Here is a 24,249-nt window from a genome sequence, read left to right as displayed (position 1 = left end):
AATGATGATTCAACCGCTTTATTTTGAGAATTCTCACACTTGACAAGCAAAAATTGAAATATTGATGCTCCAACTCTAAACTGCAGATTCCTTGGTGATAGGTGCATTCTTGAGTTCTGTTTGAAGAGATTTTTCACTTTTTGCAGATTTCTTGTGAGCTTTTTGTTCGAGCTCCTGCTCCCTCTTGTAATCAATGAGCAATTGTTGGTAATCATGAGGGAAGTAATTAAATCTGAGAAATTTGAACATTAAATCTGGAACAAGGCACGCCCCTGTGACCATCAACGTCACCAAAGTACCTTTCACACTGAGGAAAGTATGGTAGTAAATGGAATAGAAAGTTCCCTTTCCCAAAAAATTTGGAATAGGAGTGTAAATGACAACAAATACAAAGTACGAAAGATAGCTTCCCCAAATAGAAATCATCATTGGCAACGACCAGGTTTTAACTTCCAATGCAAACCTAAATGTTATGACAGTCATTGTTGCTGTCATAATAATCGTACCAAAATGATACACATCTGAAGGACCATTTTCTAAAATGTCAAATCCATACATGTAATTGACAAAAACTCCAAAAAATATAATGGAAGCGTGATAGATGGCAGTCAACACCCAAAATGTTAAACTTCGAGCATTGAATAGATTTCCATTTCGTTTGAGAGAGTCATAAATTTCTGGATGTTGCAAAATCACTTCTTCTGGTAAATCTTGTTCATAAATTCCACTGATGAGAGGTTGGAAAAAGCAATAAATAGTATTGAACATGGTGAGAAGCCACGATTCAAAGAATACTGCTGATGTGAATCCACAAAAGAAGGTGTAAAATATTTGTGGCATCACTATCATAATGTTCTTGTAGAAACTTAAATGTAAAAAGTCAGCATTTCGAACACAACAATATCTTCCATGAACAGCAATGAGTCTAACCAAATTTTTGAATCGAGGAATGGAATAATCGGCGGAACGAGAGGCCTGAGAACCCTCTTTTCCTTGAATTCCTACTCCAATGGAAGCGGCTTGAATCATGGCAACATCATTAACTCCGTCTCCAATTGCAAGAGCTTTTTTCTTGAGCTTGGTCTCGATGAGTTTCACTATTCTTGATTTTTGCAATGGTTTCAATCTGCAACAAACAGCGCTCTTCACAAATTTGACAATTCTCAAAAATTGTTTCTCATACTTTTCAAGAGCCAAGTCCAACGACTTGGAGTCAATAATGAGAGCATACTCAAAGTGTTTGTTCTTTTGTTTTTCCAAGAATTCTAATGCCACTTTCATCTTTTTCTTGACATGTTTGTGATTGCAGGCGTCACGAATTCGAATCTCAATAGTCTCATCTTTCTGAAGTACATTTGTTGAATAGGCAACGTTAATGGCTGTTTCTGTTTTGTCACCTGTTAACACCCATATTTGAAGACCTGCTTGCGAGAGAAAGGTAATAGACTCTACGACATCTTCCTGTAACTTGTCTTCAATAGCTGTGCATCCAATAAGTTGCAAATCAATTTCCATATCTGCTGCACTATGAGCGAGGAGTTTCTCACGATTCTTAGTTGAAAGAGTGGCTTTGGTGTAGCTTTCAAACCATACATTAAAGTCTTCTTCGGAAAGTTCCCTTCTGGAACACGCAAGAGTTCGAAGACCTTTCATTGAGAAGGACTCCAATGCAATCTTCAAGTCATTTACAAAGTGTTTTCTTGCTCTTGATCTCTTAATCATTACGGTATCTGCTCCCTTCGAATAACAAACATATTTTCCATCTGGATGTTTCACTACAACACTCATTCGTTTTCGATCGGATGAAAATTCAAAAGTTGCCATAATGTCATAAAATTTTTTCTCTCCCATTTCTTCAAGCAAAATACCAGCATTGGTTCTTTGTAAAACTTTGAAACCATTATTTCTTGCACACTCTAAGAGCGCAATTTCATCAGAGGACGGTCCATCATAAACAATGTTATCATGATTTTTTGGGTCACGTTCTGGAATGACAGAATGGTTCAACGAGAGACAAAGTAAAAACTCTCGTAACATGAAAGCATGATAAGCCGCAGTGTCTGATACCAATGGTTCGTCATTACTTGCAGGGTGTTTGGTCAAGTACTCTTTCATCATACCAGGAGCATTAATTTCCGAGTAATACAAACCACCAACCCATGAATCTGAATATTTCATTTCATTCTGTGTGAGAGTACCAGTCTTGTCTGAGAATATGACATCGAGTTTTGAAAGTCCTTGATTCATACTAGCGCTCTTCACTTCTGCTTTAAAGTTACCATACATCATCTTGGGATCTGATTCAATCTTTTTAGATTGGAAGGTTTTAAGAATTTCCATACCAACCACTAGAGACATTGGAATCATCAAGTTTAACATGACAAAGCAAGTAAGCCAGCTTGACATGACCGAAACAAAAGATGCTTCAGCTGAATCTAATGGTCTCAAATAAAAAGCATGTCTACTGTAATTGGTTTGAAACAATCCTGAGAGTGCAGCAACCACAGCACAAAGAGCTTGTTGCAACAGTAGTAAGAAAAATAAAATCTTGTTGAGAGCAATCTCCAGAGAATTACGTTTGACCTTATTTTCCTTAAGATTTTTGATCATTTTGGCATTCTTTCCGACATAAATGGCAATACCGTAAATGAGTTTGGTGTTTTTAAGGCAACATCCTCTCAACAGCAAGTTATCCATCGAAATGGATTCTTTCAGAGTCTCTCTAACTTCTCTGACTTTTACATGGATTTTAACTTTTCCTTCAAACGTGTCTAGATTGCTATTTGCCACTTCTATTTTCAATTGTCCTCGAATATTGCTGAGCTCTTTGTGGATTGTATACTCGGGAATGTCATGCAAGAATTTTCCAGATTTTAACGAGCGTCGTGTTTTCAAGTTGGTTTCTCCGTCCAAATTTGACGTTTCCACATAACACATGGAATCTTCTCTTGAAGAGTGTATACATAACAAATCGGCTGGGAAGGCCTCTTCTTTGCTGACGAGAACAATGTCACCCAATTCCACTTCTTTGACTTTAATTTCTTGCACCGCTCCATTTCTAATAACTCTGCATTTGATATTGTTGGCTTTTCGATCTTGTCTGTAACGCTGAAAATCTTCTATACCATCCTTAATCATTTGTAGTAAAACAATTGCTACAAGAGGTATAATGGCAGTGATTGGAAAAACTGGTGACACGCCAGGTATCAATACTGCAATAACAGATATGAGAAAATAAATATTGGTTGCTTTCTTGAACTGTTCAAATAGATTCTTTGGAATAAATGTTAGTAATGTATACTTGGTTGTTCGAATGTAATTGGAAGGCCAATGTTTCCGAGAATTTCTGTTCTGTTCTCGGTCGTTAATATAAATAATTTCAAACTTTTTCTTGTTTGTCTCGTCTGTTTTGGTACCGTTAGTCTCTGTTATGGTTGGAGGTGCAGTCACTACCGATTCGTCTTCGTCGTCACTAAAATCTTCATCCTCTGATTTCTTTAGTTGTTTTACAATGTTTTTGTTCACAATATCTTTCACAGGTTTCATGCTCAAATAGTCATTTACATTGTATGCGTCAGATTGTTTTGGTTTTGGTTTTTCTTTTGTATTTTCTATCATTTCCATGTCTGTCTGTTTCACCACATAATCATCTTCCACTTCTTCAGTATCTTCAATGTACAACGACTCTTCACGAATGTGGTTGACGTAGCGACCTTTTGGTCTTGGTAATCGTTTTACGTTGGAATCTGGAATGGTGTCTACAACAATTGATGGTATGTGTGTTGTCGTGACATCATTCTTGAAAGGCAATGGTGTGGAGGTTGAAGCGGTGCTATGTGGCGATGCATACACAATCGTGGGATGGTTCTTGTCATGAAAAAGCACATCTGTGATTGCTGTAATTTTTTTTGGAGATTTTCCATCCTGTAAGGTTGATATCAGAGGCGAGTGTTTCTCCACTTGAATCTGTAAATTCCGTGAGGGAGCTTTTCTCAATATCTTATTTTCAGAGCGTTGTCTTCGAACTTCATGTGCTTCCTCGTCACTACTACTGCTAAATCCCAAGTCCTTGGATGACATTGCCACAGTGTTCGTATTGGCAGTCACAGGTTCAAGGCATGGATCCAATGATCCAATATCAAGAGAACTCTCTGAAACATGAATATTTTTGTTTGTTGATGAAACGATAATTCTACTTTGTTTGACTCTGCCTTGTGTAGAAAAAGTACCCTCCACGTCTTCATCCTTGTAGTAATATCTGGAAGGTAGATTTTTCCATTGATCTGCAATGGGTAGCGCAGTTGAAGGAAATGGTTGAAGACCAATGAGGGCCAGATCATCCTGTGTCTTTAAATTTGCACATATACTTCCTGCTCTGCTTGCTCTTCGCTTGTATGACTTTCTCCAAGCTTCCAACAATTGTTCATCTTCAATTTTACTTCTTGCAGAGCTATTTGCCAAAGAGGTAGTGGCAGACGTGTTAGTTGTGAAATTACTTGTTGTTGACAAGGAAATCTCATCGTTGTGAGGTAATGTTGTCAAGTTATGGTCATCAGGCAATGCTGACAAACGAGAATATAAATTATTGTTGTGATGGGAAGGGTAAATATTTAAAGGAGATTGTAAATTGGCAGAGTTGTGTTGTTGGAGAATGGAAGAGGTGGGATGGTGTTGCGACAAATGTTTTTGAGGTGTCGAATAATTTAACTTGGTTGGTGGCGAAAAAGGAGGTTCGTTTGTCAATTCCTCACCTTCATGTTGCTGATGTAACGAGAGACTACTATTTTCAATTTCGGAAAGAGCTATTCTACTAATTCGATGCAATTCACTATTGTCAAGACTGATTCTGGATTGTTTTTGCTGATGTGAAGCAGATGAGGAAATTGAACCCTGTTTAACAAGGGATTTCGGTGGAGTAATTTTAGTTGGTGACATGGTCGAGTGAAGTGGTGCCATTTCGAAATCATTCGTAGTGATATCACTCTTTGAAGAAGAAGTGGGAAGAGGGTTATTCATGGGTTCTGTACTTTTTGTGTCATTTTCATTTCCTACTAATAATGTACTTGCTGATGTTGGTTGTTGTTGAATAGCAGAATGTATGGATGATTCGTTGTTGTTACTGCAAGAGACCATATTTTCCTTGTCCGACCTTGCCGATGGATCCATGGTGGGCGTTATGGATCGAATCATTTCCACCTGATGATGAGAATTATTTTCATCTTCTTGCACATCCACAATAACATCAATTGAATTGATTATTATTTCATCCGACTGATGATGCAACTCGTCATTGTTGTGTGGTTCATCATGTTGTTCATCAACGGAATAATTATTATTATTGGACATGATGAAATCATGAATATCGTCGGAACACAAAAAAACTACTATCGCCACAACAACAAGGATCAAAGTTTAATGTCTTCTCAGATTTGAAACTGTGGGTTCCGATATAAACTTCAAGTTCAAGGAAAAACCCAAGAACAACAATTTTTTTAATAGAAAATGGAACAAACGAATTTGCGCCAAAAAATAACCGAGGTTTACAAATTCATCCAAAACAACAACAAAAAAATAGTTTGGATTCAATGGATGGCGAGGATTATTCGTTGCAGAGTTTTGATAGGGAATATCTGTCTTTGGATTTCCAAAAGAATTTGGTTCGGTCTTTGAAAATTTTGGCAGAGATGGAAAAGAAATTTAATTCTGGCCCTCTTTCGGAAGTAAAGCTTGATTTAAATTATTTGGAAGACTTTTTCAAAACATGTTCCGATATTGTTAAACCCATCCGAAAAGCATGGAAAATTCTATCAATGATGGCTCTCCATTCACCATCAATGAATTTTGAAGATCTTCGGAAGGAACAAATCATGATACAAAATATTTATTTGAAGTTATATGATGATAAGCTAGTGCATCGGTTTGCAACAGCAAAAGTGGTAATTTTGAAATATTGGAACAAAATCATGTCTGATTATGAGAAAATTCATGAATATTCATGTGAATTATTTCGCTCTCAAATCATACGAGTTCTTGATATTGTCAACCAAATGAATCTCCTATCGATAGAGTATCTTCAATTGCTCAATTCAATGAAACAATACTTTTTAGACTCATGGTTTTTGAACATGCGGCCGAGTGCTATGGGTTCATCGTTAGACAAATTTTGTGAGCAATTTAATCATGTGGAAATATCCTTAGAATCGTTCATAATTACCTCACAAGAATTAATGAAATGCGCGGCAGACGTTCGATTGGAGAGAATTTACAACGTAGAAGGAAGAATACCAGTTAAAAAACTAAGTCTCTTGGACACTGTGGATCTGAGTGCTATCGACACCAGTTTTATTTTTCATTCTCCAAGAACTTTAACATCGCCGAGAGCCAACTCTTCTGCCTCGTTGACCGGAGCATCTACAGATCTTAATAACTCTCCTCAGGAATATTTTGCGTTCCCTAAAAAACAGCAACAAATAGATAACTTGAACTCGTCCCGAGTGCGAGTTCAAAAGCAAATCACAATGAATTGGGAAGAATGTAAAAAATATTTGGAAGGATTAATTTCGGAAGAGTTTGTATTTATCAGTGGAGTGACAGAAATCATTAAGGAAAACCTGCAGCATGTTTCATTGCCGTTTTTAACATGTGGATCTGTTCGTATGTTGATGAACCCTGATTTCTCAAGTCTACAGAATGGACATCTCGCTGAAAATCGCAAGCACTACCAACAATCCTTAAACAATTCCAAACATGCACATAACGTTTCCACTTTGTCTGCTTGTACCAGCGTTGATGGGAAGGATCAAAATGAGCAAGATTCATTTATTTCAAAGGATATTTTCCGACTCGACACAGAACGGATTAATTCAGCCACAAGCGACGACTTGTTTGACTATAATAGCACCTTAAAACAAATAGAAGACATGAACATTTCATTTTTACAAATGGGTGAAGTATTTTTTCCCTCCTTAGAAGAGAAGAATGTTGAAAGCTTGACGTTGTTTTACGTCGAGTACTTGAACAATAGAATTTTTTCAATGGTTCACGGAGAGAGTTCACCATTCAACGATCCAGTTGCAACTGAAAGGGAGCCTTTGACCATCAAAAAGAAGGACGATCCACTGTGCAAACCCATTCTTCACTGTGTGCATGAAAATATTAGACTTGCAAAGCGACAGTCCACAAAGGAAAGTTTAAACCATTCTCATGTTGCAATCATGACACCGCGACGAACCTCAAGTGGATTTCATTGCAATACTGCGTTTTTTAATCTGTTGTTCAATGTAAGTGTACACTTTCTTTTCATGTTGTTGTTTCAAACCATATTCGACCTGACTTGGAAAATTACAAAACGCAGAGCCTGAAATATCTATCCATTGATAACTACATATCTAGCGGAAGAGATAATGAGAAACCTGTTGTTACAGTGAGCGAAGAAGAGTTTCCATCCATTTATCGAATTTTATTTGGATTTGTTCCAAATTCACACAAACGGAGCTCAGACCCAAGCGCCAGACAAAGTCTGAATGATCTTAGAAATAGTTTGGGAAAGTCAAAAACAAACTTGCATCAAAATAATGATCGGCTCATTGATTGGATCAACGAAAATCGTTTTGAAATATTTACCATTTTTGAAATGATTACCAATTTTACGCATTTCAAAACACAAGAGCTCAAGAGAGTGAAAGAGTGCAAAATGGATTGTGTCACCCTTTCTTCAGATCTCTATGTCCTGTTGGAGCTTCTTTACCACTTTGTTAAGGTGCTACAAGGAGCCACTCATGTGCGATCGTATGGCTTTCAGAGTCATCTGGATACGTCTTGCGTTCATACTCTAACAGAAACAAATGGTCTCTCAACTCTAAAAACATTGCTCAATGGAATGAAACGGGGAGTGGGAATGATCATTGACTGTTTTTTCACATCTCTCAGATCAGATCTAGATGCAAAAATTGAACAACTCTTTCAGGAGAATGACTACAACTTTGGCAAGTATTACTCACAATTTCAAAAGCCTACAAAATCAGGAAACAAGAGAAGAATAGTTCCCATGAAAACGGAAAAGAAAAGTCTGATTGAACAATGCTTTGAAACAGTTCTTCCTTTCCTTACTTCTGTCATGCAAAATGATAGCTTTAGTGAAGAGGTGCGAAACGAATTCAGCGAAAAGTGTTGCCGTATTGTTGTCAATACCTACGTTTGTTTTATCGAAAAACATCACGAGGAAAACATTGCATCATTGAGCAAGAAAAGGGCGAGCGAGAGAATTAAGACAGTTTCCAAACTAACCATCTCTCTTCTTGATCAATTAGCTGAAGACAAGTTCACGATTATGAAATTATTGGACAAGGTGACAACCATGGATGCAACATTACGAGACTCCATGTTAAGAAACGTCAATCATTTAATATCTGTCTATCAATATTCCATGGAAAGAACTATACAAGTTGAAAACACAAGCAAGCTAAAGAGAAATCAAATCATTCCAACAGGTAGAACTACGGAAATCAAGTAACAAGTACCACCACTAGATGATAAACTTTTTAAAAACTGGATGCTCTGTGAAATAAGTCAGCTTGATCTTGTCACTACTTGTCATCAGTTTTTCATTTGCTGATTGTTGTTGAATGTTTTGTAAAGCTCGTGAGGAACGTTCGAAAACATCCCCGTCGTCATTTGAATCATTCAAAAAGTTGTAGATTAATTTTGCAGTATCTTCCTCTCTCTCCATATAAAACATGTGTCTTGTATTGTTCATAATTGCAAATCTTGATTTTGGATGCTCTCCAAGTAAAGTAAAATATGTAGAAAGGCATTCATCGCCAGGTACTTTTCTCTATTATTATCTTGAATTATTTGCAAAAATGAAAACAAACCTGTGACATCAAACAGAGCCCAAATCACCATAATTTTCATGTGAGATTTGGTACCAACATGTTGAATTTTGTCCTCAATAGCAGTTAGTGGGAAGTTACTTTTTTGAGAAGAGTAATTATGTTGAAACATTGTGAAACAATTACTTTCAAAACACCTACGTGAAGGAGTTGACAAAACTACTAATTTGTGAACTTGATTCGTCCTCTTTTTCTTTCATTTCAACAGCAAATTTCACTCTCTCTTTCACTAATTCGTCATTTAGATTAAAAAGACCGGTACTAATTTTTTGTTCTGTCGTTGACGCATTATGAATTGCTCCGTAAACTACACTCCCTAACCATGAAACTTTCACTAGTGAGCTTCCAAAAGGCAATTTCCTGTTGTTTTTTGTGGAACGACGATGCACATTAATAGGTAAATCTCGCAAATAATGTAAATTCTTACCATTTAGCTCCTGCAGGAGAAAACAAAATCAAGTCGTCCACTAAATCGGAATGTTTGGAAGCAAAAAGAGTTGCAATAGCTCCTCCCATACTGAATCCAATGATTGTTATTCTTGGTTTTAATGTTATTGATGAATTATTTTGTTGTTCAACACGTCTTGGTTTCAATTCAACTCCATCAATCAATTCATACAATTGCTCCACAAACAAATCACCATCATGAAGAATATCCAATGGATTGGATGATTTTCCTCTTCCATATTTATCATATCGTAAATATTTAATATTTTGTTGTGATGATCGTAACGACTCGTATTGTTTCATGAGCGCTTTCACAAGAAAATGAAAAGAATAGGAGTGAGAAGATATTCCACAAACAAAAACAATCAAATGATCGGTAGGTGCTGAGAGATTAGTGCCATTCAAAATGTATCGAGTTTTTCCGTGCTTGGTCGTGAGAAATTGATCAATCACTTGTTCCGACTCGAGATTCGGGTTCAACATTTTTTTTTCAGAGCAATAAAAGACAATTCTAGCAACTACAAGATAATGTTTTTCATCAAGCTCAATATTTTCTGGAACCAAGTTTGTAAGGTCTTCTAGTGTTTGGGTCATGGAAACGTCACGAACGCATTTTTGGACAATTCGTCTAACAACGACAATACCAAGTGATTTTCTACTTCGAAATTTAGTTTATGGAGGAAAGAACAGACTCTTTCTCATTTTCAAAGGTGAAGCGTTGTGAGGAATGAGTTGGCAAGTCTTCCGATCCATTGTAACGTTGTGCGAAACGTGAACGTGAAAGATAGTAATGGACTTTGTAAAATTCGAATTCGATTAAAGAAAATTTGTTTTTAACTCACCTTTTGATTCACTTCCAATGAAACCAACAAAAAACAAAATCAACAACATGACTCAAGAAAAACAACCACCCTCAAACAAAATGAAGATGTTCAGGACAGATTTTGACAAGATGTCACTTGAAAAATTGTAACGTTGCCAGTTCTCATCTCCTTGATTGCATTTTGGAAGAGAATTGCAATGTCTATGGAGGGATCATTGTTCAATTACTAACACTCATCTCAATCGGTGTTGCCTTAAAAACTTCACAAGCGTTCATGGAGTCTCTGCCACAAATAGTCAATTTGAGAATTGCCAAATTCATGCAAGCAATTTTATATGTTGCAATGTGATTGAAGGGTGTAAAATGTTTCTTTCAGGATATGCTTTTTCTTGTTACTTTTCGTTGAACAGTACTGTGATGGTAACTGGTGGAGGAGTGAATAACAGTCCTTCAACCGACCCTGTTGCCAATTTAATGTTTACAATCGATCCCTTCACTTCATTCAGAACAAATCATACATGTAATAAATTATTGGGTTTATTTAATGCTCAAGCGCTATCCCTAGAAATAAATTTCTCAATCTTTGGAATAATTTCCTCGCCATATAATTGAGTCCAATGAGGAGCATTCTTCACTTCAAATACACTCGATTGTTTTCTTGCCTCTTCAGTTAACATATTCTCCAAAAAAAAGTACATGGGTGCACTTGAAATATATCGATCGTTTTCTCCATGAATGTAAAGAATTGGAACGGAGACGGATTTGTTTTCAATCTTTTGAGGTGGCTTGGAATTTCTAAAGATGCCTCTATAGATGGCAGTAGCGGTGACATAATTCCTTCTCCAATGATTGGCCCATAAATTCAATTCCTCAACAGACATTCTTCCCTGACGTCCCAATTCATCAAATCCTGTAAAGAAGAGTAGGAAGGAAAAGTCATCTCTTGACATGGCAATATCTGTTCGTGTCGTTGTTTGGTGTTGCATTTTTCATTAGTGTGACATTTTCATGATACAAACATTATTCCAAACAATTCACATCATACACTTACCAGATACTCCCAACACTTGGAAGAAAAAAATGTACCACGATTTGAGTAATTGTTTCAAAAAATCGAGTGGTTGTTTCTTAATGAATTGAGAATTTAAAAAGTTTCCAACACCTGTGACCAATTTCTCGAAAATCTCTGGATGTTCACGCATGACATAGTTAGCTGCTCCACTCTGTTCTCAATTTTGATTTTGACAATTAATTGCATTTGATCGAATAACAACAATTTCACGTTCCATTCATAAATAAGCAAGGCCACACAATTTCATCATTACAACATCACACCAAATAATACTTACACCCCAATCGTGTGTGATGAAAATGGCCCTATCTCTCTTTGCATACTCAGTCACCAATAAATAATAATCCTGTGCATAATACTTATCCGTGTAATAATAGGCAATTCGGTGCAAGTCAGACAAGTACTTTTTAATGTCACCAAATGAAAATGATTTGGGATAATTCATCACTTGTTGCAAGTCCACACTGTCTGGTAGAGGTTTAGAACTCTCATTAAAACCTCTCATATCGGGTGCAATGACCCAATATCCTTTCTCAATGAAGTGATCTAAATATCTACCCCAGCACACTAACAGATTCCAATAATACATCAGTGGACAACAAGAACACAATTCCATGTCATGAAACCATGATCAAACACATGTGATACGATGATTATTTCAGTTCAGACAACCGAGAGAAAAATATAATCTTCAACACTTACACAAAGCACTTTCAGGATAGCCATGCATAAAAATCAACAACTTTTGATTGGCATCTCCCTCTCTCTTACCACCTTCTAACAAGTTGAACTCCATTCCACTGGACAATTTAATCTTTCTCCATGAGGCTTTCTTTGGGAAAAAAGACAAATGAACTCCACGAGTAGCCATCATCGGAGCCATCTTGTGTTCATATTCTTCAATGGTTTTTAAAGGCCATTCTTTTGTAATCTGATCAACACTTGGAAATGGATAGAACAACACAACCGCAAGAAATGCAGCAACCAGAAAGATCGTTGTGGTAACACTGAATTTCAAACAAGAGAGAAGCAGGGACATTTTTTTTTCGCTGTTCATCCTTTCGCAGATCTACTTCGTAATAATTCGCAGTCCTCATGAGATAGTCCTTCCTTTATCGTGTGCATGATTCGGTGATTGTTCTTCGTTTGGACTAGCTTAATGGATTGTTTAGAGGAAACGTTGGCCTAATGTTGTGAATCTTAATGGGTGATTGTTTAGATGAAACGTTGACACAAAAAAATGTCGACAAGGCCGAAAGTGTTTTTAGAGTTTTCGGTTGGAAATAAAAAAGTTGGAAGAGTGGAAATTGAATTGTTTTCCGATATTGTACCAAAAACTGCAGAAAATTTTAGAGCATTATGTACAGGTGGGTATTGTTGGAGAATATACGAATTTACCAGAACATGATGACCACAATCCCAATGGATTTTTCGAAATGAAACATTGATGCTCTCGGAATTACATTGAATTTTTGGAATGGAAATTGTATTTAATTTTTAATATTGTGATCATGGGTTTCTTTTCACTGCCCATTGACCCGCAAATTTGAAACGAATCAAATTTTAAATTGTTTTACACTGGTTGTTTCAATGTTGAACCATTCTACAGGTGAAAAGGGTCAAAAAGGAGGAAAAAACCTGCATTACAAGAATTGCAAAGTGCATCGAATTGAACCTGGATTTTGCATTCAAACTGGAGATTTTATTAAAGGAAATGGAACATCTGGCAGGTCCATCTACGAAAGCGGCAAGTTGGAGGATGAAAATTTCACAGTGAAACATTCCGAACAAGGAATTGTTTCCATGGCAAATAGTGGTCCTAACACGGCCAGTAGTCAGTTTTTTTTCACAATGGCAGAGGGACCACTTCCTCAATTGGATGGAAAACATGTTGCCTTTGGTAAAGTGACATCAGGTATGTATTTTCTCAAACCAGTGTGGACTAGACAAGAAAATCTCTGAAAACGATATTTCCGCTCTCATGATATTAATCCTCTATTCTTGCTGAAACAGGTTTGGAAATCTTAAAAGATTTAGAACAGTATGGAAATAGATTGGGCGCAGTCTCAAAGAAGGTTACCATTTCAGATTGTGGTCAACTTTAGTGCATTGTTACGCGGTTGCACAATAATACATCATTTAGAATGTCAACATTGACACATGGCATGATATTGAGCAGGATCAATAAAATTAAATTAAAATTTTTTAAAAAGTAGTACTGATAGCGAACTTTCTCTTCAAGTATTCACATTGAACCTTATCCTCCTTTGCTAAATCTAATTTTCCAAGAGATTCATATGCTGCTGCTCTATCTCTGAAGGCAGGGAAATACGTATTATCAATGTTAATTGCATCTGAATTGTCATTCACACATTTCCAATACTCGTGTTTGCGTAAGAAGCAAATTCCTCTCTTATTTAATGCAGCTACTTTGTAAGATCTCAATGTGGTTGCATTTGGAGCCGAATTATGCTTCAATACTTTATCAATAAATGAAATGCAAATACCAAATTGTTTGATGGCCATGTCATAGTCCTCAAATTTCGTATAGGCAATTCCTAATTTCACAATAATATCCACATACATGGCAAAGTAATCTAATCTTTTGGTTTTAGAAGCACTATCTTTGATAATTTCGTCAAAATTGTCAATGAATAGATTGTAATAGCTCAATCCCTCTGAATCTTTTCCTAGCTTGCAACAACAATCACCAGCATTCATCATGGCATGATATTGAGTAGGATCAATTTGTAACATTTTCTTATAGAGTTGTACAGCACTGTCAAGATATTGTTCTCTTTCGGTCACTCTTGTCACGGGCAAAATTTTTGCTAATTCTTCAAATAAAATTCCCTTGGCATAGAGAACGTCGCAATTTTGTGTATCTTTTTCTCGTGAATCAATAAGCTCAATGGCATCTTTAAGAATTTGCATTTTCTGAGAGAGGTCTAGATGTTTTGCTTTCGAATCTTGAAGGGCCATGTATGCAAGCTTTTCAGTAATAGGTCCAGATTGAAGTCCCTCATGACCAAAGTTACACAAATCCAATGCGTCTAAAAGTGCTTGTCTACCCTCTTTCTCTCGTCCCAAGCCTATTAAACAGTCTGAGAAATTGGTTGCCACGATAGCAAAAGAATCATTTTCAATAAGTTCTTCTTCTTGCTCATAGTTTTCCTCTGGCACCTGCTCGTTTGGATTTTTCTGTAAAATATATTTTCTGTACGAATAATACTTGTCTTTCAGCTCTGAGAACAAATTGAGAGCTTTTTCATAGCTTTCAGTGGCATAGTACATGGTTGCTAATTGTTCTGCAACTTTTGCCACGCTTACTTCATATTTGATGTCATTCACAGAGTTGCTGCTGGAAGAAATTTCATTCAACGCTGCTGCTAATTTCTTTTCTAAATATTCAATAGCACCATTTTGATCCATTTCCCAAAATTCTTGTGCGCTTTGTGAAATTTGTTTCATTTGAGGGTCAAGAATGGTATCAATAAAAGGCTTTCGAACGAGATGTTGTGGTTTTTTCACTCTCAATGCTGGAATTTGATCTTTGGTATGTTTAATGGTTGGAATGGTTTTGTTTGTTGATGATGAGGACGGATGAACAAGACTTGACATTTCTCGTCTGATGCTGGCAAAGCCCGTACATGGCCATGAATTTATTCCGATCATTACACATGGTCCATGATGATGAAAAGGAGATGAGTTTGCAAATCCCGATGCTCTCCGTATTGATGCTCGTGTTTTGGAAGCGAAAGAGCAAAATTTTGAAGTCACAGAGTGAAACATTTTTTTGAAATCTGTTTTGGTTTCCTTGTTTTGCCACGAATTGGCGCCCAAAACCGTTGTGCACAAATTAAAAAAAAGAACTGCTCTCGTATCTCTCATCACAGTAGATTTCTTTAAAAAAGATTAAAGCAATGATGCTACTTCAAGCAGAGAATGATATGAATACGACGGAGGATGTACCCTCTTCATCATCATGTTATCAGCTCGCTCACAACAATAATTTTCAAAATAATTCAAACATCAACATTTTAAACACGAGCAATATTGAAGATGGATTCATAAGCTCGCTGCGAGCGTGGAATACTGATTCGACAAACACGGGATCATTAACGGAAGATCCCTTCACCTCCATGCAAGGAAGTTCCAGCAACATTTTAGTTACAGTTAGAGTGAGGCCCGAAAGTACTCGAGAAAAAGCGGAACGAAAATCAAGCTCTATTGTGAGAGTCGTGGATAGAAATGTACTTGTTTTTGATCCATCGGATTCGGCACAAGGATCACAACAGCAACGTAGAGCACTTGGATTACGACGAGGAAAGGAATTAAGGTTTGCCTTTGATCGTGTTTTTGATGAGACGGCCACACAACTTGAAGTATATGAAAACTCTGCAAAGGCACTTTTGGAGAGTGTCTTGGATGGATACAATGCTACTGTATTTGCGTATGGAGCTACTGGTGCAGGTAAGACTGTAAGTAGTTTGTATTTTGCATTATCACGTCTTGACAAGAATGATTCGCTGCCTCTTTGTTACTATGCAAATGAACACTCAAATTTTGATACAATGCAATGTACATATGATAAATTTCAAAACATTCACACAGTTCACCATGTTTGGCTCAGAAATCAGTGGACCTGGAATTCTACCCTTAACCATCATTGATATATTTCGAATGATGGAGAAACGAAAACATGAAAAAACATACCGAGTGACTGTTTCTTTTCTTGAAGTATATAATGAGAATATTCATGATTTACTGGTACCTCAAAACGGAAAAGCAGTGAACCACGAAATTCGTGAAGACAAAACCAAGGGAATTGTGGTTTCAGGTCTTTCAGAGCACGAATGTCACAATGCCGATCACGCTCTCGAACTTATTCAACGAGGTATTTCGAATAGAACACAATTTGGAACAGCAGCAAATGCTCAATCATCACGATCTCATGCCGTTTTTCAAATCAATGTACAACAAACAGATCGAACAGCTAATATTCAAGCAGATGTTGGTGTTGGAAAACTCTCGCTCATAGATTTGGCAGGTTCAGAAAGAGCCTCTGTCACCAAAAATCGAGGAGCACGACTTGTTGAAGGAGCTAACATTAACAAATCTCTTCTTGCTCTCGCCAATTGTATCAATGCACTGGGAAAAAACAAAGGAAAGGGCTACGTCCCTTACAGAAATTCAAAACTGACTCGTCTACTCAAAGATTCCCTTGGAGGAAATTGTAAAACTGTCATGATTGCTAATTTGAGCCCAAGTGATCTCTGTTACGACGATACCTATAACACTCTCAAATATGCAAACCGAGCTAAGAATATCAAAACAATAGTTAAGAAGAATATTCACAATGTCAATTTCCACATTACCAAATATCTGAAGATAATCGACGAGTTGCGAATTGAGGTGCAAGAATTGAAGATTCAACTGCAAACCAAAGAGCACGAATTGTCCACCAATTCGCAACAGCAGAACGAACAATACGAGAAGGAACGAGAAAGCACTGAAGAGCTGAGATCAAGTCTCTCTACAGTGTTCCAAGAGCAAATGACAAATCGAAGAATTTTATTGGAACTCGAGGAACAGGACCGACAAAACTCTCTTCAAATCATGTCTATTAAGAATGAAATTGAGAGGTGGTGCCGAGAGCATCCAGGTGAAGAAAAACCACTTCGTATTCATACGCGTCAAAAAGACGCAGACACTCTTATTCTTGCCAAGAGGGAATACATTTCAAAGAAGGAAGAAATTGAACATCACTTACAAGAGAACATTTCCTGTGCCAAGTCCATACAGGACCATGTTCCCAAAATCATTGGCAATAACGAGTTGAGACAATTACTTGATCTTCAAGTTAAGGTACACGACCAGGAAATACTCAATTTAGACCTCGAAAGAATGATCGACCATCACAAATCCAAAGCTCAAAGAATGGCTCTCATTTTGGAAGACGCTCAATATTGCTCTTCAAAAGCTCACGACGTCATGCAAGACATGTATGATCGTTTGAAAGAAACCAATTCATTGACGCCCGAGCTTGAGCGTGCATATATGATGGCCTGTAGCTTGCTGGATGTTGTTGAAAAGCAACATCATGCTTTCCACGAAGGTAATCATCAAAATGCAACTTCTGTTGGTACCACCAATGCTTCATGTTTACCACTCGAAGCTGATTACGATGCAATGGTTGAGGATGCTTTAAAAACTCCCAAAAACATTCACACAGGAGCCAAGAAACGACGAAGCAGCTCAACGACCCAATTCTCCTCCCTATTCCAACTCTCATTCCCTAACGTACCTACAGAAGATAAGAAGGTGATTACTCCTGAAGAGTATGCTCAACAAGCTCAATCCAAATTGACTCGTGCAAGACGTCAACAAAAAACAGTGTCAAATCCAACCAGCGTCAGACAGAATAATAGCAATGATCGATCTTACAATGGTAAAAAACAGCCCCTCATTAACAATTACCTGATGGAAGAAGCTCCTTCTGTGGACACGACAATGGCAAGCGATTCAGGCTCAGATAAATCCATATCACCTCCATTGTCTCCTCAAATGAGTAATCTCTCGCTTGTGGACAATCATTCACACCTACAACAACAACAACAACAGAATACGGTAGTACTGACACCAGAAGATGAAGATCTCGTCATGGAGGATATGAACGATGGTGAGGACCACCACAATAACTCGCAATTATTCAAAAAGGTAGGAGGTACTACTCATGGCTACTCATTCAATCCAACCTATCCATCACCTTCAAAGAGGAATATCCACACGAGCAACCAAGTGTCGTCGTCGTCATCATCATTGGATCCCCATGCTCACCGTCATTTTTCACCTCTCAAGAAGAGTGCAGTAGAAGACATTAATGCTCTCAAGGAAAAGTTCGAGAAATTCAGAACAGACTATTTGGAAACAAAGCATGTTGAGCAAAGCAAACTGAGACGTGTTCTCAAAAAAACAACTTCTCCATCCAAATCGCAGCCAGAACAGTCTCATACGAATCCTCCTCTGTCACCTAACCAATTAAAAGGCACTAAGGCACGAAAATTCGACGATACAACCAATGGTGTCCCTTCAACAGCAAAACGAAAGACCAAAAAGGTAAAATTTGAGGGAGATTCACCAACATCTCCAAAACCTGTGCCAAGCTATATGGCTTACACTCAATCTGCACAACATCGAATTGGAGCAACCACGGCCTCCCGAAGAAAGCCATCCATCCTTCCAGTGTCATTTGCTGCTGATAACGATTGGATTCTAGCATTGCGGTCGAATAAGGAGAATGCACTCCAATCGTCTTCGAATTCGACTTCAGTTATGGTTGGTGGTGGAGGCGCTGCGGTTCCATTTCACCACAATCCACATTCAACACCCTCAACACTAAAATTGATGAGGAGAATTGTTCCAACTCATTCATTCCCTGGCACATCATCATCGACGAGTGCAACAACAACAACAGCACATCATCACGTACCCACCACCAGCAATCATGTTGGGACTGCCATGATCTCATCCATACCACTTCCTTCCACACAACAACAAGTCACAATTCCACACAAAGACTTTCTTCCAACATCTCCTAGAGGAGCTACCATCAGGTAACAAGAATGCTCAAGTGAAAATCACGCATGACTCACACGACATTTCTAAAACTTTCCTTAATAATAAAAAAAGCACATTTCGTGCCACTTTGACGAACATTGCCAGGTTGAGGTTACCAAGTCGCCTCCATCAAAACAAGCAACTTACTGTGAGAACAACATAACACCGTAAAAAATTACAGCCCTCTGTATTATTTTCATAAAGGACCATCATCCTCGTATTTCAATATTTATCGGAGATAAGTTTGGTGCACATTCACACTTTAGTAAAAACCGCTCTAAATACTATTCATCAACATCATCTGAAACAAAAGAATGCCCACATTTCGATCCTTCTTCTCGTCCAAATCGATGGACTCTAAGCGAATTTTCAACACTGATGATCTTCCCGATGATACCGAAGAGGAGCCTAGAACTCCTACTTCCTTCGGATTTCTCAGTAGTTCAACAACCAGTGCTCAAATACCATCATCGCCACCACAATCAGATCATTTGACGGTTCATGGGCAACAAAAACAACGTCCTAGAGGGTCATCCTCCTCCTCAACAACAACAACAACGATTAATAATAACAACAGCAATAACCCATCAAATCACTCCCAAACAACGAAAGGAATTCCACTCTCACAATTCGTAGCTCAAAATCTCGATGATGTACCACACACAACTGTAAGTACATACGTGAATATTTATATTTTGGATTCATCGACCTCTTCCAAAAATTGTCGTGTATGCTTTTTCATGTCGGAAATTCATCATTCGTATGAACTTTTTGTTTGGTGAAAATTGCTGGATGATCTCTTTTTTGTTTAACAAAATCATCACGAAAAAAATATTTATCATCTCGTTCATAACCACGGCTTTTTACTTGGCTGCTGTGTGTTGATCCCTTTTGTTATTGAAACGAAATCAATTAATCTATTGATTGGTATTGACAATCCACGTGTATACAAAAATTCGTGTTGATATTATAAATATTGGAGTAGAAGAAGAATTTTAATCTAATAACGGAATTTGATTCACAAGTCGCGACAAGCAAACAACACTCGACCATGTCTCTGGAAAACGATATTGAAAGCAATCAATCTAATCATGCCAATACTCTTCAAGTACCAAAACCACCATTTTCATCATTCCAAGATATTGGATTTGCTGAAGACATGAATCCCCGACACAGAAGAACCAACGAAGATGGACATTGTATGATTGATAGATTCAGAGGAAAGGAGGGTGAGGGGTTTTTTGCAATCTATGATGGTCATGGTGGGCGTGGTGCTGTCAATATTGTACAAAGTAGATTCCACAACATTTTTGAATCAGAATTGAACGATATGGAGAACTCTCAGCAATCTGAGCTCATTGATGTCACTCAAGTCTATAACCAAGCTTACAGCAGGATGGATGCAGAACTTAAACTTCAAGAAATTTTATACAATGGAGCTACAAGTATTACGTGCTATGTGAGACCGCTTCCAAGTTCCAAGAAACGTTTCCTCTATGTGGCCAATTGTGGAGATGCTCGTGTCGTCATTTCAAAGAAGGATGGAACTGCAGAAAGACTTACCTATGATCACAAAGCCAGTGACGAAGGAGAAGTGAAACGTATCAAGGCAAAGAATGGATTTGTGGCATATAATCGTGTGAATGGTGTTCTCAGTGTGACTCGATCATTTGGAGACCATGCCATGAAGGAATGGGTCATTTCTGAGCCCTATCATTCCTTTGTTGATTTGACTGAGAATGAATACGATTATCTCATTTTGGCGTGTGATGGAGTTTGGGATGTAATTTCAGACCAAGACTGCGTCAATTTGATTCATGAAAATGCCAACACAATGAACTGTCAACAATTAGCTGAATTCATTTTGAAGAGATCCCTTTCTCTCGGCTCTACAGACAATATTTCAATAATTATTATCAAATTATAAGTAAATTGTGTAAATTTGAATTTAGAACTTTTTACAATGCCGTTTCCTCTTAAAAAAAATTCACACATCTCCGCGCTATCACATCATATTCACCCGTTAAAAGATCCCGAACTCGTTAACAAATGTTAGCACTTGCTATGCCTGATTCTCTTATTATTTTACAGAACCGGATATTCCTTTACTTAGGTTTCCATGAATACATCAAGGACAAGCAAACCAAATTTGTTTCAGAAGGGCCAGTTTAATTATGCCAGTCCTTTCTTGCAGCATCATGACCGCGAAACTGTTGTTTTAGCAGTAAGGTTTTCAAGCGATATATTTTATCGATCCTGTCAATATTTCATCTAGTATCTCTCTCGAAAATAACCAACAACAAAAAATCACCTCCACATCTTCCCTTGCCAAAACTCGAAATGGGTTGGAAAGATTATTTTTCTATAATTAGGAAAAAAAACAAACAAATGGTCCTGGAGAAATCGAAACAAAAAAGTTCTACACTCAAATATGCCACAGAAGAGTTGAAAAAAAACAAAGAAATTGTTATCGAAGCAGTGAAACAAAATGGTTCTACACTTATACATGCTGCAGAAGAATTGAAAAAAGACAAAGAAATTGTTCTAGAAGCTGTCAAACAAAATGGGTCTGCACTTGAGTATGCTGCAGAAGAGTTGAAAAAAGACAAGCAATTTATTCTCGAAGCGGTCAAACAAAAAAGTTCTACACTCATATATGCTGCAGAAGAATTGAAAAAAGATAAAGAAATTGTTTTCGAAGCAGTGAAACAAGATGGTACTGCACTTGAATATGCTGCAGAAGAGTTGAAAAAAGACAAACAATTTATCCTCGAAGTAGTGAAACAAGATGGTGTTGCACTGGGGTATGCTGCAGAAGAATTAAAAAAAGACAAAGAAATTGTTTTCGAAGCAGTGAAACGAAATGGTATTTCACTTGAATATGCTGCAAAAGAGTTGAAAAAAGACAAAGAAATTGTTTTCGAAGCAGTGAAACAAGATGGTACTGCACTTGAATATGCTGCAGAAGAATTGAAAAAAGATAAAGAAATTGTTCTCGAAGCAATGAAACAAAATAGTTATGCACTTATGTATGCTGCAGAAGAGTTGAAAAAAGACAAACAATTTATCCTCGAAGTAGTGAAACAAGATGGTATTGCACTTGGATATGCTGTAGAAGAATTGAAAAACGATAGAGAAATTGTTCTCGAAGCAGTGAAACAAAATGGCTCTGCACTTATGTATGCTGCAGAAGAATTGAAAAAAGACAGAGAAATTGTTTTCGAAGCAGTGAACCAAGATGGTACTGCACTCGAGTATGCAGCAGAAAGGTTTAAAAAAGACAAAGAAATTATTTTCAAAGCAGTGAAACAAAACGGTTTAGCACTTGAATATGCATCAGAAAGGTTTAAGAAAGACAACATACTTGTTCTCGAAGCAGTGAAACAAAATGGTTTTGCACTTATACATGCTGCAGAAGAATTGAAAAAAGACAAAGATGTTGTTTTCGAAGCAGTGAAACAAGTAACTTTGAACCTAGCGTCAACCAAAGAAAATAATCATCATCGCATTTCTCAAGAATTGAATGATTTTATTTCGGAAGATTTAGCAATTGATGATAGCTTTAAGAATGAGGTTGACAGAATCATTGACATGAGCATTCAAGTTTGTTCACAAGAGGTTGACAAAGAAAAACGATACACTTTGCTCAACCAGAAGCTATTCCACGAACCACAACCAACCAAACTGCCTGAACAAATGTCGAGCATATCCCAACCAACAACAATGTCTCCCCAACCATCCAACATCTCCCAACGACTTGTGATTAAACTCGAAGATGAGTTTGGGACAAGAATGAGCAGAGTGACTATTGACAGCAATAATTTATTCTTGTCTCTGATGGAACAAGTGAAGAATTCGTTTATACAATTACAAGACCAAGCAATGACCTTGACTTATTTTGATCCAACTTTCGGGGATATGGATGTCAAGAACGACCATGATGTGAAAGATTGTCTCGCACTCTTCCAAGATTCATCTCTTGAAAACAAGAACAAATTTATCAAAGTTCATGTTACGAATCGATCTCACAAATTGTCGTCACAACATTCAATAGGTTCTTCCAACAGCACCAAGGACTACTCTGAAAGTACTCAATCATTCCAGAGCCATGAAACGAAACGATCAGACACAATTCACTCGTTTTCATCACAGCACTCAATGCTTCCGGGCTCAAGCTTTGGAATTCACTCGGCCAAGAATGTGTGTAGTGTCAAATCTCAACATCATCGTCTTTATCAATGAGCGAGTTGAATACGCAAACACCAGGCAATTTTGAATCCAATGATGGAAATATTTCCACGAGCACAGAAACTCTAAATTCTTCTCCAACTTTCAGAGAGCTTTCGATCATAGACAAGTATTTGAAAACCAAATATGAACAGATTGTGTTTATAGACAATGGAGGATTTGGAAATGTCTATCGAGTGGTGGATTTGAAAACCAAAAAATGCAAAGCATTGAAACAACTCCAAGTGGACAATCCCTCAACTCTAAATGACGCATTTAAGGAAGCGTTGACTATGGCCAAAATGAAACATGTTAATATTGTTCAAATTTACGATGCATTCATTCCCAATATTACTTCACGTGTATGCATTGAAATGGAGCTGATGCAAGGAAGTTTAAAGTCGCTTTTCATTGATAAGAAAATTAGGTTATCAGAAAATATATTGAGACAATTAACGAAACAAGTCTGTGAAGCGTTGGATTGGATGTTTAGTGAATATGGAATTTTACATCGGTAAGTGTTTTTGATGGATGGTCAGACCGTAATTGAGTCCTATGATTAGTGATATTAAGCCTGGAAACATTTTGGTGAGAAATTTTGATGTGAAAGAGGAGACTATCCAAGTGGCATTGGGTGATTTTGGTCTTTCGAAATCCATTGATTTGATTTCTACTAATGGCTCTCAGGTTGGAACTCTGTTGTTCATGGCTCCAGAATTACTACATACGAATTTCCAACAACGACAATACAAAGAAAACAAATCATTCTCTGTTGGAAGTGATATGTTTGCATTGGGAGTGACCTTATTTCAATTAATGTCCATGAACACGACCACTGTATTGTCTCAATATTATGAAATGGGAGGAAACGACATTGAAAAATTTATTTTGATGAAAATTCCACAACCCAGTCCATACTCTACTGAATTTGTTGAGCTCGTTGCAAACATGCTTAAATTGAATCCATTGGAAAGAATTCTTCCAAAACAAGCGATTTCTAAATTGATGCAATAAAATCATTAACTGTTAATCCTGTCTTCTCTCCAATTGTTTGCTGAAGGCAGAAAGGGCCCAAAAAGAAGTAACGGTTACATTAAAACATGTTGTTAAGAGTATAATTAAATTTAGTTGTTCAAAAAGTATTTAATATTTTTTCATGTACATACAAG

At 37.3% G+C, this 24,249-nt stretch overlaps 9 protein-coding genes across 9 annotated transcripts; 5 read left to right on the top strand and 4 right to left on the bottom strand.

Annotated features, from left to right (window-relative positions):
* Positions 1-75: 75 nt before the first annotated feature.
* On the bottom strand, positions 76-5,346 carry C9374_007260 (uncharacterized protein; the record flags this gene model as incomplete). Its single annotated transcript, XM_044697211.1, has 1 exon — positions 76-5,346. The coding sequence occupies one exon, from the start codon at positions 5,344-5,346 to the stop codon at positions 76-78; it is 5,271 nt and encodes a 1,756-aa protein (XP_044555623.1).
* A 239-nt stretch (positions 5,347-5,585) lies between these two features.
* On the top strand, positions 5,586-8,512 carry C9374_007259 (uncharacterized protein; the record flags this gene model as incomplete). The annotated part of the gene is made up of 2 exons (XM_044697210.1): positions 5,586-7,280; positions 7,355-8,512. The coding sequence occupies 2 exons, from the start codon at positions 5,586-5,588 to the stop codon at positions 8,510-8,512; spliced, it is 2,853 nt and encodes a 950-aa protein (XP_044555622.1).
* Positions 8,513-8,524: 12 nt separating this feature from the next.
* Positions 8,525-9,821, bottom strand: C9374_007258 (uncharacterized protein; the record flags this gene model as incomplete). Its single annotated transcript, XM_044697209.1, has 4 exons — positions 8,525-8,826; positions 8,874-8,971; positions 9,033-9,251; positions 9,319-9,821. The coding sequence occupies 4 exons, from the start codon at positions 9,819-9,821 to the stop codon at positions 8,525-8,527; spliced, it is 1,122 nt and encodes a 373-aa protein (XP_044555621.1).
* Positions 9,822-10,709: 888 nt separating this feature from the next.
* Positions 10,710-12,272, bottom strand: C9374_007257 (uncharacterized protein; the record flags this gene model as incomplete). Its single annotated transcript, XM_044697208.1, has 4 exons — positions 10,710-11,119; positions 11,213-11,384; positions 11,511-11,800; positions 11,936-12,272. The coding sequence occupies 4 exons, from the start codon at positions 12,270-12,272 to the stop codon at positions 10,710-10,712; spliced, it is 1,209 nt and encodes a 402-aa protein (XP_044555620.1).
* A 201-nt stretch (positions 12,273-12,473) lies between these two features.
* On the top strand, positions 12,474-13,338 carry C9374_007256 (uncharacterized protein; the record flags this gene model as incomplete). The annotated part of the gene is made up of 3 exons (XM_044697207.1): positions 12,474-12,600; positions 12,843-13,148; positions 13,247-13,338. The coding sequence occupies 3 exons, from the start codon at positions 12,474-12,476 to the stop codon at positions 13,336-13,338; spliced, it is 525 nt and encodes a 174-aa protein (XP_044555619.1).
* A 100-nt stretch (positions 13,339-13,438) lies between these two features.
* C9374_007255 (uncharacterized protein) lies at positions 13,439-14,854 on the bottom strand (the record flags this gene model as incomplete). Its single annotated transcript, XM_044697206.1, has 1 exon — positions 13,439-14,854. One exon carries the CDS (start codon positions 14,852-14,854, stop codon positions 13,439-13,441), a length of 1,416 nt encoding a protein of 471 aa, XP_044555618.1.
* Positions 14,855-15,156: 302 nt separating this feature from the next.
* Positions 15,157-18,853, top strand: C9374_007254 (uncharacterized protein; the record flags this gene model as incomplete). Its single annotated transcript, XM_044697205.1, has 2 exons — positions 15,157-15,714; positions 15,848-18,853. 2 exons carry the CDS (start codon positions 15,157-15,159, stop codon positions 18,851-18,853), a joined length of 3,564 nt encoding a protein of 1,187 aa, XP_044555617.1.
* Positions 18,854-19,167: 314 nt separating this feature from the next.
* C9374_007253 (uncharacterized protein) lies at positions 19,168-20,780 on the top strand (the record flags this gene model as incomplete). The annotated part of the gene is made up of 2 exons (XM_044697204.1): positions 19,168-19,521; positions 19,839-20,780. The coding sequence occupies 2 exons, from the start codon at positions 19,168-19,170 to the stop codon at positions 20,778-20,780; spliced, it is 1,296 nt and encodes a 431-aa protein (XP_044555616.1).
* Positions 20,781-21,241: 461 nt separating this feature from the next.
* C9374_007252 (uncharacterized protein) lies at positions 21,242-24,094 on the top strand (the record flags this gene model as incomplete). The annotated part of the gene is made up of 3 exons (XM_044697203.1): positions 21,242-23,057; positions 23,120-23,594; positions 23,644-24,094. The coding sequence occupies 3 exons, from the start codon at positions 21,242-21,244 to the stop codon at positions 24,092-24,094; spliced, it is 2,742 nt and encodes a 913-aa protein (XP_044555615.1).
* Positions 24,095-24,249: the final 155 nt, after the last annotated feature.

This window comes from Naegleria lovaniensis, assembly GCF_003324165.1.
Source record: "Naegleria lovaniensis strain ATCC 30569 chromosome Unknown tig002, whole genome shotgun sequence".
Taxonomy (NCBI): domain Eukaryota; phylum Heterolobosea; class Eutetramitea; order Acrasida; family Naegleriidae; genus Naegleria; species Naegleria lovaniensis.
This window is presented reverse-complemented; position numbering and strand designations above follow the sequence as displayed.